This window comes from Mesocricetus auratus, unplaced genomic scaffold (genome assembly GCF_017639785.1).
Source record: "Mesocricetus auratus isolate SY011 unplaced genomic scaffold, BCM_Maur_2.0 Super-Scaffold_100003, whole genome shotgun sequence".
NCBI classification, from domain to species: domain Eukaryota; kingdom Metazoa; phylum Chordata; class Mammalia; order Rodentia; family Cricetidae; genus Mesocricetus; species Mesocricetus auratus.
In genome coordinates, this window is record NW_024429188.1 from 78616764 (window position 1) to 78630999 (window position 14236).

At 39.7% G+C, this 14236-nt stretch overlaps 1 protein-coding gene across 1 annotated transcript in view; it reads right to left on the reverse strand.

Moving 5' to 3' along the window:
- Gucy2f (guanylate cyclase 2F, retinal) overlaps positions 1–14236 on the reverse strand; it is a 93140-nt gene that overhangs the window by 56066 nt on the left and 22838 nt on the right. The window contains exons 3-4 of the mRNA XM_013122304.1: positions 5120–5474; positions 3668–3752 (exon numbers count right to left, since the gene is read on the reverse strand). Of these exons, the coding sequence (XP_012977758.1) occupies positions 3668–3752; positions 5120–5474 (440 nt within the window). The remainder of the gene's footprint in view (positions 1–3667; positions 3753–5119; positions 5475–14236) is intronic.

Sequence of the window (14236 nt, forward strand, 5' to 3'; positions counted from 1 at the left end):
CAGAAAAACTCAGTCAGTTGTTTGCTTTATCTACATGATTTCAAACAAGTAGGCTGACTCGGAGGTTTTGTTTTGTTTTGTTTTCCCTTTGATCAAACTGGTCTCTTGTCTGAGCATTATTACATAGACGAGGTTTAAACATGACTCTCTCCAAACATGCCTATTAATTTGCAATCACAATCAATGTAATTATTTCATACAAATCAATTAGTAGACATGTAAGAGTGTACAATGTCTGCCTCACACAATCAGATGGGTGTACCAGACAGAAAGGACCCTTAGTCTATATGGCTCTCTGTCTCTGTCTCTCTCTCTGTCTCTCTCTGTCTCTCTCTCTCTCTCTCTCTCTCTCTCTCTCTCTCTCTCTCTCTCTCTCTCTCTCTCTCTCTCTCTGCTGGAAGCTAAATTCTGATTTTGTTTTTTTCCAAAATTCAATAATGAAATGTGTTCACTGCAAGAGCCAGGGTGAGAGAAACAACCACAGAATCAAGATGCTTTGCCAAGCTGGCCTAAGGAGCCTTCTATAACATCATTGTAGCTTTATGTACCAGCAACCCAGTCAATTGTTCTCAGTGACTTCACTGGCTTAGAGACAAACAAACAATTAATGTGTTGCTAATTGTCTGCCAACAAATATGTCCCTTATCATGGTGGGAGTTGCTGCCCTGCAGAGAAAATTAAAAGAGCCCTGGAGGGACTTCTTGGGTAGGGCACATGAATCTTTTGGCAAAGTAAAACATTACTCCCCAACTTATCTGTTTCATACGTATAGAAAATTGTCTTAAAGTAGGCACACCGGTAAAAATAATTGTGCTTCAAAATCTAATGTAGTAGAGAGCAAATTGGACTCCCAGTCAGAGGGGTAGGGGGAGTACTGATTCTGCCATTAATTATCGAGGTGCAGGTGACCTTGGATAAATAATTTAACCTCTTCATGCATCAGTGTCTCCTATCTAGTTGGATGATAGGTCTTACATTACCAGCTTTAGAGAGTTGTTTTGAAAATCAAATGAGATAATGTATGTGAAAGTGCTCTGAAAAGCATGCAGCACCAGGGAAGTAGCAGGGCTCGTTATTATCATTATCATCATTAGTATTACAAAGCTCAGGAGAGCTTTACAGAAAGGCAATGCAATCTAGTTCAGAGGAGTAGGGAGAAAAGAGAAGTTCAAAGAATCCTTTGTTTTTTGGGTGGTTGGGTTCTTTGCACGTCTTTCTTTCTGGGAAAAAAAAACCTTAAACAATCAAAACACACAGAAAAGGAAGGAACAGAGAGTCACTCTCTTGCAAGTAATCATCTATTACAGAAACTCATCAGCCGCTCAGCTCTTCTGATTGCAGCAGTGGTGGGCAGAGAGAGGCAGGAAGGCAGCAAAGAGGGTACCTTTTATGCTTTGTTAGCTGAGGAACCAAGGACCAAGGGACTCTGGGAAATGATGTGCCTCTTTCCCATCTCTGAGTTTTCTGTGACTACTTGAAGTACCAATTGTCTCAAACTCATTTTCCTCTCCAATCATTTTCCTCTCTAATCATGTCCCTCTCCAATCATTTTCCTCTCCAATCTTCTTTACCCTTCAGCTCACAAGCTCCAAACAACCCCCCACCTCCCCCCACACACACCTACCTTTGTGGGTCTTCCTTTTTTTCCTTCTCTTTCCAATGATTAATGGGTTGAACTCACTCAAAGCCCAGAGTACCAGTCCACTGAGTTTAAAAGACCAGCAAGAATTATCATTTGGGGATGTCGATTACTAATATAAGCAGTTGACTGGCTGGAAAGAGCCTTTGACTCCTAAAATCTCCAGGGACAGGGGTTATTGTCTGTCATTTGTTTTTTCTGAGCATCTAAGGATGCTAATTAAATATTAAGCTATTTGGAAACACATAAAGGATATTAAATTTCTATTCTTAGCAGTGACATGCTCTAGCCACAGAAGTTAGAAGTGTGTTTTAACAATTTATAACCTACCTACTCTTTTTTCGCAGAGATACCAACATATGAAATTGGAAGACTAACACCTGCTATGATGGTTTTGATCTCATTTTTTCATTAAGTTCATTAAAATAGCAAAGCTGGAAGGACTCTTCAGGATCGTCTAATCTAACTCCTTCACTGTACAAATGAGAATGAGGTTAAGTGGCTTGTTCAAGTTCATACACTCTGCATACTTTTTCTTGGAATTTACCAAAATAGCTCCACTCCCAATGAGTCCATACATTTTATTGTTGGGACTACCCTTACAAAGAAATGACAAGGTGGAAAACAGAGACCTATTTTATTTTTCAGTGTCCCCAGATTACTCTCATGTGGACACAGTCCAACTCTTAAAATACAAAGATCTTAAGAAAGGATTTTCAGATTGAGAGATGTTCAGACCAGTCTTGAAACAGGCCATCAAATTAGTGAACCACCTATTGAGGGATTTGATGGAGGAAAAGAGAGTTGATGATAACTAGGATGTTGATGAATAGAGAGGGTGGTTTCTATCCAAGGAAGAAGAACAGTAGAAGTCCAGATTTTAATACTCTGGTCAAGAGGCATAGATATTGCTTGCTGGGCAGCGGCGGCATATGCTTTTAATCCCAGCACTTGAGAGACAAAGGCAGGTGAATCTCTGAGTTTGAGGCCAGCTTGGGCTTCACAGGGAAACACTGTCTTGGAAAAAAAAAAGAGGTACAGGTGTTCAAATGAAGATTCTGGATTCACAGCAGGAGAATCCCGTATATCTACAAAGGGCTTAATGATTTCCATTTATTGAGTGTTCACTATGATTCATGTACTGAGGTAAGTGTATTACTCAGTTTTGCTTATTTAATCTTTATTATAATCTTGTTTTAAGATTTTATTTTTAATTATATGCATATTTGTGTGTACATATGGGTATGTACATAAGCGCAGTGCCAGCAAAAGCCAGAAGAGGTCATCAGATTCCTTGGAACTGGCAGTGGTAAGCTACCTGACATGGGTGCTGGGAGTCAAACTCAGCATTCAGTCCTATTCACTAAGCTATTCTCCAGCCCCTAAAATACTTTATATATTCTGAGTGTGTGCGTGGGAGAGGGGCACTAAGTACTCATGGGCCATAGCGTGCCTGTGTAGGTCAGAGTACAATTTGTATAAGTCAATTCTCTTGTTTCACCATTGTAGGTCTGATGATTCAAACTCAGATCTTCAGACTTAGTAGCAATTGCCTTTGTACACTGAGTGATCAAACAAGCAGGACCTGCTACTCTAAACTTAGAAATTAGCACTACTATTCATAGAGCTTAGTGTCTAGTCAAAGTCTTCCCACAATATTCCAACTTAATTCACTACCATACCAGTTCGGAAGAAGATGGTTCCTTTTCTATCAGGGGGTAGGGGTATAGATAAGCAGTAATAGAGAAGCTTAAAATTCTGGTTCTTTTATTTAACCATTATGTTGAGAACCACAGCTACTCATAGGAAACATCACCACTGACACTACAACTGAGAAAGTTATTTTCAACATCATGAAAACACTTCACTCTAAATGGGGCCAGTAGGGATGGTAAATCACTATGGAAAAGAAAATTGGTGGGTCATATAATGAGGCAATTGTACTGAAACATGACTTCCTGGAAATCAACATTAACAAGGCTATTGTGGACTTCTATTTTGTGTATCCAAAAAGGAACAAAAATGTACCTTATAAAGTAAGCGAATCCATTAATAGACAGCAAGGCTATAAGCAAAGCAAGGCAGACCATCATGGCTAAGGCAGGGTCGATACCTGCTGAGAGAGAAAGAAAGAAAAAGAACAGCATTGGAACAAAAAAAACAGTAAATACAGCACACCACAGAGCGACTCCTTGTGCTTCCTGGTGACTCTAAAATCAAGCCACATGTACCTAACCTAATTCCATTTTTCTACAGCACAGTCTGTCTTGTTGACTTTATGGACAAGAAAGCAATTTCACTGTTCTGAGGCAAAACCACTCACCACTCTGACAATAACAAATCACATGAATTAAAGCTGACCCGGACTTTCCTCTTTGGAGGAAAAAGTCTACAAATGGAAAACTTTGAGTGCATTAATTTAAGTTGAACAGCAATAAAATCCTTCAGAGTAGGTATGGCATCTTACCTGCGAGGGGCAAGTATTATGTTATCTAAAATAAAAGACCTTCTTAACCCATCTGAGTCCACAGAACTTATGAATTATATCATATTTTGTCCTTCAAGGGTGAGGTACAGTCTGGTTTTGGCAATTAGTGCCTTCATAAGCATATATGTTGGTCTCTATGAAATCTAAATATCTATACAGTTTACAAATATTTCAGGGGAAATAAATGATGATGTGAGTAAAGAGGCAATTGGATGTGTCATGTTAAAGCAAAATCAGAGTGAAAGCTTATTTCAGATAGATGCACTTGGTTTTGGAAAGGTCTAGGTAGATACTTAAATCAGAATGCTATGGGTCCTTCTAAAGGTACGCTCTAGCTCTCAGAGATTTGATGAAGTTTCCTTCCTCCAAAAGCTAGACTAGTCCTACTAGTCAATCAAACTGCTAAGGGACATCAGAATTACTAGCTGTGGTTCCTACCCTCAAGGAGCAGTATATTCAGGGAGTGAGGAGACACAACCAATACACAAGAAACAACTGAAAATTGATTTTGTGCTAAGCTGTAAGGCAGAGAATTTTAGTGTAATGGTAGTTCAGAGAGGAGATGGTGTAAATATGGTATTCTTGTAGTAGAATTTGACTGACAGGATTTGGAAAATTCACGGGAGACCTAGGTGATCTTTTTAGTATAGGAAAACAGCCACAGGCCACAGGCAACTCAAGATGGGTCAGGGGGACAGGAAGACACTTTCCTTTTATAAGAGTAATGTCTTGAAGAAAGATTGAGACCTCTTTCAGAACCAATGATGGGTTAGCTTTCAATTTGTGAATGATTCCTTAAGACTAGAAAGTGCCTTTTGTGGTTCTGATTATTTTAAAATTGAGGAACTGAAGTACCAAGATGTTTGTGCAATCTGAAATGCAAACGTGTGACTTTGTGAATGCTTCAATATTAAAATAGACCTTGTCTTATAGAAGTATCCCTTTAACCCACACTGAACTAAACTGGTGACCAGTGGTTTACCGTTCCTTACCTCCTTGGCAGATCTTCCCTTCTGCAAACCAGCATTTTGCATCTGCACTAGTGGGCCTGCCACCAGGGAAGTGAATGGGGGTCCCTCTGAACCGAAGCAATTCAGTTTCCATGTCCACAGTGTAGGTGCTACGGAGTTCCCATTCTTTCCCGTTGGTGTCCAAGATTACATATTCAGAAATTCCGTTTCCATTTGAATCTGTCCTTATCAGCTGGTTGAATCCATAGAACCGCATGTTTCTGGAATGCTGAACCAGGCTGGTAGCACTAGCCTGTCCATTTTCTTTCATAGCATTATTCATGGCTTGTGCGATAAAGTAAATTGAATTGTAGATGGTTCCAAACAACGGTGAAACCTATTTTTAAAAATTACAATTATCTTGAGTCCTAGTCACCCTAGAGCAATTTCAAAGTCTATTCCAAGCTTCTCTTCATTATTATGGGCCACACATCTGAATGGAGCAGAACTATGAAGACCCAGAGGGGGGAAAATATTTCTGAGGACGTGCTTGGTTTCCCCCATGAATTTTTCTGCTTTTCCCCCAAGGCCTCCACATTTTTAAACATATCAAATATGACAATTTTACAAGCAAACCAAGTCATACACAGTGTACGTTTATGCTCCTCAGCTAAGAAAGTGATTTAGGGTTAAAAGGAGCACTAAAGCACAGGCATGAACTAGACTAGGGGAGCTCAAAGGAAATTTACCAGGCTAGTTATTGGTGCACTGTGCATGAGAAAATCACTTCCTTGCAATACCAGAGTGGTAGATGTATATGGCAAGATTGTAAATAACGGGTCTCCACAATCCATGTCTGTGTCTCCTGTCTTTGTACAAAATGCCTAGCCTACTAGACACACACTCCTCAGAGAAGTGGTTACTAGGATTCCATTTTAAATGCATATCACACAGTAGAAAACATGCATTTAAATAAACAAATCCTATATCCTATTGGCTTACAAAGTTGCAAAGCTTTGATGAGAAATCACTGTAAGTCAGTATGATATGCTACAAAAAATTATATGACTCTTGACTGCTACACAGTTGTTACAAAGATGATGGTATTTGTATACTATGCCTGATATACTGCTCAGTAGCCTTGTAACTCATTTTTGGAAAAACTTTTGTATCTTTTATTATAAAAGGTAAAGAAAAAGATAAAATAATGTTTCTACTCTGCAGCCCCTACAACCATGACCTCGTTGTTTCCTATAGCATTTCAAATAGAGTTTGGAGGCCAAGAAGGTTATGATTGTGCCTTCTTACCAAGCTTGCAGGAAAGCTGATACTCACTACTTTTGTATCCTAAGGTCTACAAAGCTAACTTCCTGTGATAAGCTTCATGTGACAGAAAAAATACTAAAAATTAGTTGAATTATGTTTCTGTTGGAAATATAAGTCAATATACAGAGCAGCATAGCAGCTAACAGAATAGGTCCATGCTTTGATTACATAGAATATGGTGGGATAACCATGACTACATATTAGTATCACCCAAGGAATTTTAAAACCAAGCTCATAGCAACAAATTTAGATGCTAAACTTGGGACTCAGGGATCAGGATTGAGATTCTAATATATCTAAAATTAGTAGAAGCAATGAACTGTTCCTAAGGAAAGAATGTTTGGGTACATTACACATTACCCTACTCAGTGTCTTCTATAAAATTGATAATACAGAATTATGGCTACCATAACCTTTCATGTCATCTAATTAGGTATCTTTCTAGGTAGAGAAGGGAGATTCAGAGATGCCAAGTAATATGACAAGCTCACTCATTCAAGCATAAAATCAGGACTAGAATACATGGCTCCTTTATCTTGGGTTAGTATTCTTGATTGGGAAAAATGCTGTCTACAGTTCCTTCTGGTTCTGAACTCTTCTAAAAATTCTTGGCTTTTGACCTAGTCAAGAAACTGAAGTTAACAGGCAGCCATTTTTGTTTGGCCTACACATGGGTTCTTGTTTAACTTTCTGTTATCTTCATATTAGAATTCCCCAAACTCAGGTCTTTAGCTTCCTTTCTATCTACACTCTCTCCTTTGGTGACCACTTCTGCTTTTATGAACTGAAATTGCATATTTATGGCATAACTTTCAGATTTACTATTACAGCTTAGACCTCTCTCCTATATTCCAGACTCAAATAGTGAATTGCTTACCTCAATAACTTTACTTGCATGTTAAATTTCAACATAACCCAAATTGACCTTTACCCCCAAGCCCCTTGTACCATCTCTAATAAGTATCCCTTAATTTTTTCTGAGTAGCTACTGTATTCTTCCCATCTTTTAGATTGCTGAGTCTCAGTCTCCTGAATTATGTTTCAATGAGCTCGCCCCACTACCCAATCCCAACACAGTCTTCAGAAATAGATTAGAAACAGATCAAAACAAGACATCCACCTTCCTTTAGGAAATTTTCAGTAAACCTGTATCCTGACTTTCTTGGACAGTGGTTGCCTTTAGTATTCCTGCAAAAGTCCAACTGCTTTCTGAGATATTGGTAGGTTATGACACATAGTGAATGAAAGAAGGCAAAGTGCAAAATCAATACCAGTAAAATAAAAACAAGTTTTTAAACACCCACAGGGCTGAAAGCAGAAAGAACGCTAGTGTTCTGTTTTGAAAGGCATAGAGCATTTTGGGAAAGAGAGTACATCTGTCTATCTACAATCAAAATAAAACATTGGAACTCTATTTTTAAAAATCTTTGAATTGACACGCTGCACTGTGTTTTGTGCTGGCTAGTATATCCTGCCCTCTGTGTTCTTAGGCAACCTTGTTAGAACTAATGGGTAGCAACTCCCTGAGATTACTGAAACTTGAAGTTTATTCTTTGGGATTCTCTTGCCTATGTGATACTGGACACACCACACACACACACACACACACACACACACACAGAGAGAGAGAGAGAGAGAGAGAGAGAGAGAGAGACAGAGAGACAGAGAGACAGAGAGAGAGACAGAGAGAGAGAGAGAGAGAGAGAGAGAGAGGAACCTGATGTGAGTGTCCTCATAACCACAAAGGTATAATGAAGTTATACCTTGAAGTTAAGGGAAAAGCTAGCAGCAGTATTCAATTACAAAGGAGGAGTTATCACTGTGAACCCACCTTGGGACCCGTTTTACCAATTCCCCTCTTTAGCAATGGAAAGTTCCCCTTCACATAAGTCCAAAGTCCAAAACATGCTCTGTTATTAGTAATCACAAAGGTTCTCTAGTTGTATTGGTAGAAAATGATGAGAATAAAGTGTAGAAGATGAAACAAGAGAAAATAAGGCATACTTCTTGGCCCTGTCCAGGATTCTCACTAAAATTGCAAAGCAATGTGGTAGCTTGAAAGAGAATGGCACCCATGGACTCAAATGTGGTCCTGAGTTGGTAGAACTGTTTGGGAAGAATTGGAAGGTGTCGCCTTGTTGGAGTGGGTATGGCCTTGTTCAAGAAGGTGGGTAAGTGGGGTTGTACTTTGAATTTCAAAAGCCAATACCAGGCTCTCTCTCTCTCTCTCTCTCTCTCTCTCTCTCTCTCTCTCTCTCTCTCTCTCTCTCTCTCTCTCTCTCTCTCTCTCCTTGTGGATCAGATGTAAGCTATCAGCTACTGCTCCAGGACCATGCCCACTTGCCTGCTGCCATATTTCCCACCATGATAGTCAAGAACACACCCTCTTAATCTGTAAGTTCCATTAAGCACTTTCTTCTATAAGTTTGCCTTGGTTGCCATGTTTTGGCACAGTAATTAAAAACTAGGACAAGAAGCAAGATAGAATTGGCAGGAACACCTGCCAGACAGACAACTTTGTTGACATCACAGTCTAAAATGGTAAGACCATTGATGATCCATGCTGCTGCTTTTGTCTACTGTGTAGATATGAACCAGAATAAGTGAATTATTAATATATGGCAATTGAAACACACCATTGGTTTTTGTTTCATGACTTTAGATAACTCTATTCTAAGCTTCTTTAAACTTTTAAAGAAGAGAAGAAGGCCATAGTAAGGAGCAGTGATATCTAAATTTGTCCAGCAGTTTATGCTATTATTAAGTCAATTTTCATCCCTTCAGATTTGTGCTTGAGAAGGCCTCAAACTGGCTTCCAAGGAAGTTATTCCTCAGAATTTTACACTAAAATCACTTCCTCAAAAAGTTCTTATTTGAATGACAAAATGGGAACATCACTTTTGAACAAGAAGCTAGACACATGTAGAGATTTCAAAACATTAAGTTAATTTAATTTATGCTATTAAAAATTATACTTATGGAAGGCAATGGAGGTGTTCACCTTTAATCCCAGCACTAGGGAGGCAGAGGAAGGCAGATTTCTGAGTTTCAGGCAAGCGTGGTCTACTAAGAGAGTTCCATGACATCAAGAGAAGCTTTGTCTCAAAACAAACAAAAACTGATACTTAGAATAATTCACAATCACAAGCCTTGGACTTGGCCAAAAGCTGGATGGAAAATAATTTGCCTGATATGATGTTCACAAACACAATACTCTTATTTCACATAGAGTGAGGTATAGACAACTGTGATCACTGTGAAGTTTGGGAAATCTTTCTTTATATCCTGTCTGCTGGACTTGTTTCTGGAATGCTCCAAGCCTGTTTCCCCTCCAGCTTAGCAGCCCCATGCAAAGCACTCATATTTAGGATAATAGAAGACAGTGGGTATAAGGAACATCCTAAGAAATTGGAATATTCTCTTTATGTTGGGGGGAAGTCCTGTGCATTTGTCAATAAAGCACTGTCTGGCCAATAGGGAATCAAGATAGGTGGGAATAGGAGTCCAGGAGGACTCTGGGTAGGAGAAACACACGGAAAGTCAACACGTAACCGCCATGGGGTAGGAAGCCCGGAACTATTCTCCGGTAAGAGAAATACTTAGATTAATAATTATGGGGTAATTACTTAAGTCAGAGCTAGCCAGTAAGAAACAAGCAAGGCCAACAGCTTCATAATTAATACAGCGTCTTGTGCGTTTATTTGGGGACTACAATGCAGCAGAGCCCAGGCAGCTGGCGGGGGATAAACCAAAGAGGCTAGCAAAGAAAAAGCTTCTCTTAACAGAATGGTGTCAGAAGTGGGATCGAATTTCCATGCAAAATAACAAAAGCTTTAAAGAAATTTTAGAAACAGAAGAACAGAGAGAAGCACTGATTTTTGGTAGCAGCATTTTCTCAGGTAGGCTCTGTTTTGTTAGCAGCAAGCAGAAACTCGCGGCTGGCTTAAGTTAGTCTTCCTGACTCGGCATTAAAAAAAAAAAAACCAAAGCCAACAAGGTTCTTTTAAGAGGCTTTGCTAACGATTTAAAAGTTGTACGTACAGCTGGAAGTGGAAGTGACCACAACTCCAAGCCAGCGGCTGGAGTCACAATTACGCCCGCCATCTTGGGAAAAAAAAAACCTGGCAGTTTAAACAGCCGAGGTTTTAACAGATAAGACACGTGGCCAGAAATAAAGATTTACAGTAAAGTCAGACTTGGATGAAGAAAAACCTCTAAAGGTTTACATTGTGTTTAAAAATATACGTGAGATTGAGAGAGAAAATGAAACGGCAAAGTGGTAAATAAATAGAAAAGCCGGTGTTGTGGTGGCGCACGCTGGTAGGATTTACTCCAGAGGCAGAGGCAGGCAGATTTCCAAAGAGAAACCCTGTCTCAGAGAAAAATAAATAAAAGTAAAATAAATAAAGTAATAATAGATAAATAAATAAGCCACATAAAGATGGAAAATACACAAAGAGTCTGGATACTGTACGCTATTGTGTTTTTCAGTTTTTTGATTGCTCAGGAAGGAACTGCTCCTAAAGTACACTTGATTATAAATGCTGCTGAATTAATCCAACTTCTATCTTTTAAAAATGCCTTGACTTCAAAATTTAAGTATAAGGATATGTTACTCGGAAAAGGAGTTTTAGTTTATGTTTCCACAGAAAATGAAAAGCTGAGGATTCCTTCCAGGCTTCTGTGGTTTGACGAACCAAGACCCCCGGAAGCAGTGGATCAGATGTTCCAACAATTGAAACAGCTAAGATTATGCAGTCATACAGACCCTGAAAATATGGACTTATACAGGTTTCTGAGTTTTGTCATGATCCCCATGGTATAAACAGTGCCCCCTTCGAGCATGAAGCAGTTTGGAATGAGCGCCGTCCTAATTCCCATCATGTATATAAATCTTTGTTTTCATTTAAATGAGATTGTTTATAATTGATTAATGATCACAGCCAATCTTTTTTTATGGTAAAAAGGGGAATTATGGTATGGGCATGGTTTTTTATTTATTGATACAAATTCAAGGTCAGTTTTGTGATATGAATATTTCTCCTCTTGATTAAGTATTGTGCTTATACTGATCTTTTACAACATAATGCATAATTGAATAGAGATTATAGGTAGTTACTTATAATAGTCAGAATTTATAGTTAGGTAAGTTAGGTTTTCTAGATATACAGAAATATATTTGAGATAGATAAACAGTCTTCAAACCTCTCAAAGACCTTCAGAAAACGGCATTTAAAATGGTTTAGGGTTTTTCTTGACAATGAGAAATGTCTGCTCCTGGCAGCACCAATTACGTCTGAGAGGAAGATGGGCATCGAAGAAACTTGTTATGGAGTTTGCTTTCAACATGGCAAGATTAGCCATTTGGGCAAGAAACTGCTGTTGCCTAGACTGACTGTTGCTGTATAAACTGGACATGCAGGACCCACAGGAAAGTGACTGCTGAACTCAGTCTTACAGGGTTCCTGCCTCATGGAAGAGTCTAAGAGACTTTCTGCAGGACAAAGAAAAATGACTGACAGACTGCCAATGCAGATGGACAGTTTGAAATTTCCTGCTTTGCTGAGAAGTGTTCCAGACACATTGTGGCCTATGGGCTGAAGATGGATGCCCCAAAGTTACAGTGGAACTTCGGGTGACTGTCCAGGCAGTAAGCTGTCTCTGTCAATCCTAGTGTTTATATATTATCCTTCTGTGGTCTTTGATAGAGTTGAAGGCAGATAGTTATAGTTTTCCTTAGTTATGATAAAAGATAAGCTACATATAGAACTTTGGACTCACAAGGATGGGGTGGATATTTTCTTTAAATCTTGCTAAAATATTGTAACTATGTTCTTATTTGATAACTGTTTTGTTATATACAATTTGACTGTGTTAAAGTTAAGACCTTTTTGTTTAAACAGAAAAGAGGAGATGTTGGGGGAAGTCCTGTGCATTTGTCAATAAAGCACTGTCTGGCCAATAGGAAATCAAGATAGGTGGGACTAGGAGTCCAGGAGAACTCTGGGTGGGAGAAACACACGGAGAGTCAACATGTAACTGCCATGGGGTAGGAAGCCCGGAACTATTCTCCGGTAAGAGAAATACTTAGATTAACAATTATGGGGTAATTACTTAAGTCAGAGCTAGCCAGTAAGAAACAAGCAAGGCCAACAGCTTCATAATTAATACAGCGTCTTGTGTGTTTATTTGGAGACTACAATGCGGCAGAGCCCAGGTGGCTGGCGGGGGATAAACCAAAGCGGCTAGCAAAGGAAAAGCTTCTCTTAACATCTTTACTTAACCGGTTAAGGCCACACTTGGGGAAAATATCCAAAATGTGTGTTCCAGCAATATGTGATTATAGACAAACATGACTTCATTTAAAACAAATATCAGGCCTGCTTTCCAGTGCCCTGCTCAGAGCCTCCTGAAGCCTGGAAACTGCACACAGGGGAATCTGTCCCAGTGGACCAGCCCATCCATAGTCTGCCAGGGTCCTACACCTGCCTCCCACCACGGGGGAAGGTAAGAATGGGCCTGTGTCCAGTCCTCCTTCCGTTGCCCTGATGGAGCTTCCTAAGGCCTGTAAACTACATACTGGGGGATCCATCCTGGAGGACCAGTTCATTCAGAGACTGCCAGTGTCCTAGTCCCCCTTCCACACATGGAAGGAGTTCTACCACCACCCACGGGAAGAGAGCCATCAGAGTATTGGACCTGCTTGCACCCACCGGAAGAGAACCTTAGACCCATACCACCAGGACCCATACCCACACCCACTGGCATAAGGGATGGGAAGAAGACAATAAAAAACACAGTTAACAACAGAAAAACCAATATGACACCAGCAGAGTTTAGGGACTCTACACCACCAAGACCTGAATATCCCAATGCAGATGAAGCAGAAGAGAATGACCCTAAAAAACTTCATAAAAATTATAGAGGCCCTCAAAGAGGATATGAGAAAATCCCTTAAAGAAATGGAAGAAAAAATAAGCAAAAAATACAGGAAATCAACAAAACTCTTAAAGAAAGCCAAGTAAAAACACTCAAACAGATGAAGGAAACAATTCAAACAGTTCAAGCCCTGAACACTGAAATTGAGACAATATAGAAAACACAATCTAAACAGGGGAGAGCTCTTGGACCCCAGACCGACTGCGGGGAGGCCAGCATGGGACTTATCTGGACCCCCCAAATGTGAGTGTCAGTGAGAAGGCCTGGGCAACCTATGGGGCCCTGAGCAGTGGATCAGTGTCTATCCCTGGAATACAAACAGTCATCTTGTGCCATAGCACAAAGAGGGATGCTCTCTCAGCCTGGACTCTTAGGGGAGTGCCTGGACCCTATCCAGAGTGAAATGACAGACTCTAGATATCCCCTATGTGGAAGGAATTGGCAATAGGGTGGGAGGCTGGGGGGGAAGGGGAGTGCAGGAGGAGGGGAGGGAGAGGGAACTGGGATTGACATGTAAAACAAGCTATTTAAAATTAAAATAAAAAATGATAAAAAAAAGAAAAGAAAACACAAACGGAGAGAATACTAGAAATAGAAATACTGGGTAAATTATCAGGAACTATAGATGCAAGCATGCCTAACAGGGATAGTTCAACATAGGATAATTCATCAATGTAATCCACCATTTAAACAAACTGAGAAAGAAAAGTTCCATGATCATTTCACTTGATGCTGAAAAAGCCTTTGACAAAATCCAGCACCCCTTCATGATAACGGTCTTGTTGAGAACATGGATAACAGGAATATATCTAAACATAATAAAAACAATATACGGCAAACCAACAGCCAACATCAAACTAAATGGAGAGCAACTTAAACTAAATGGAGAGAACT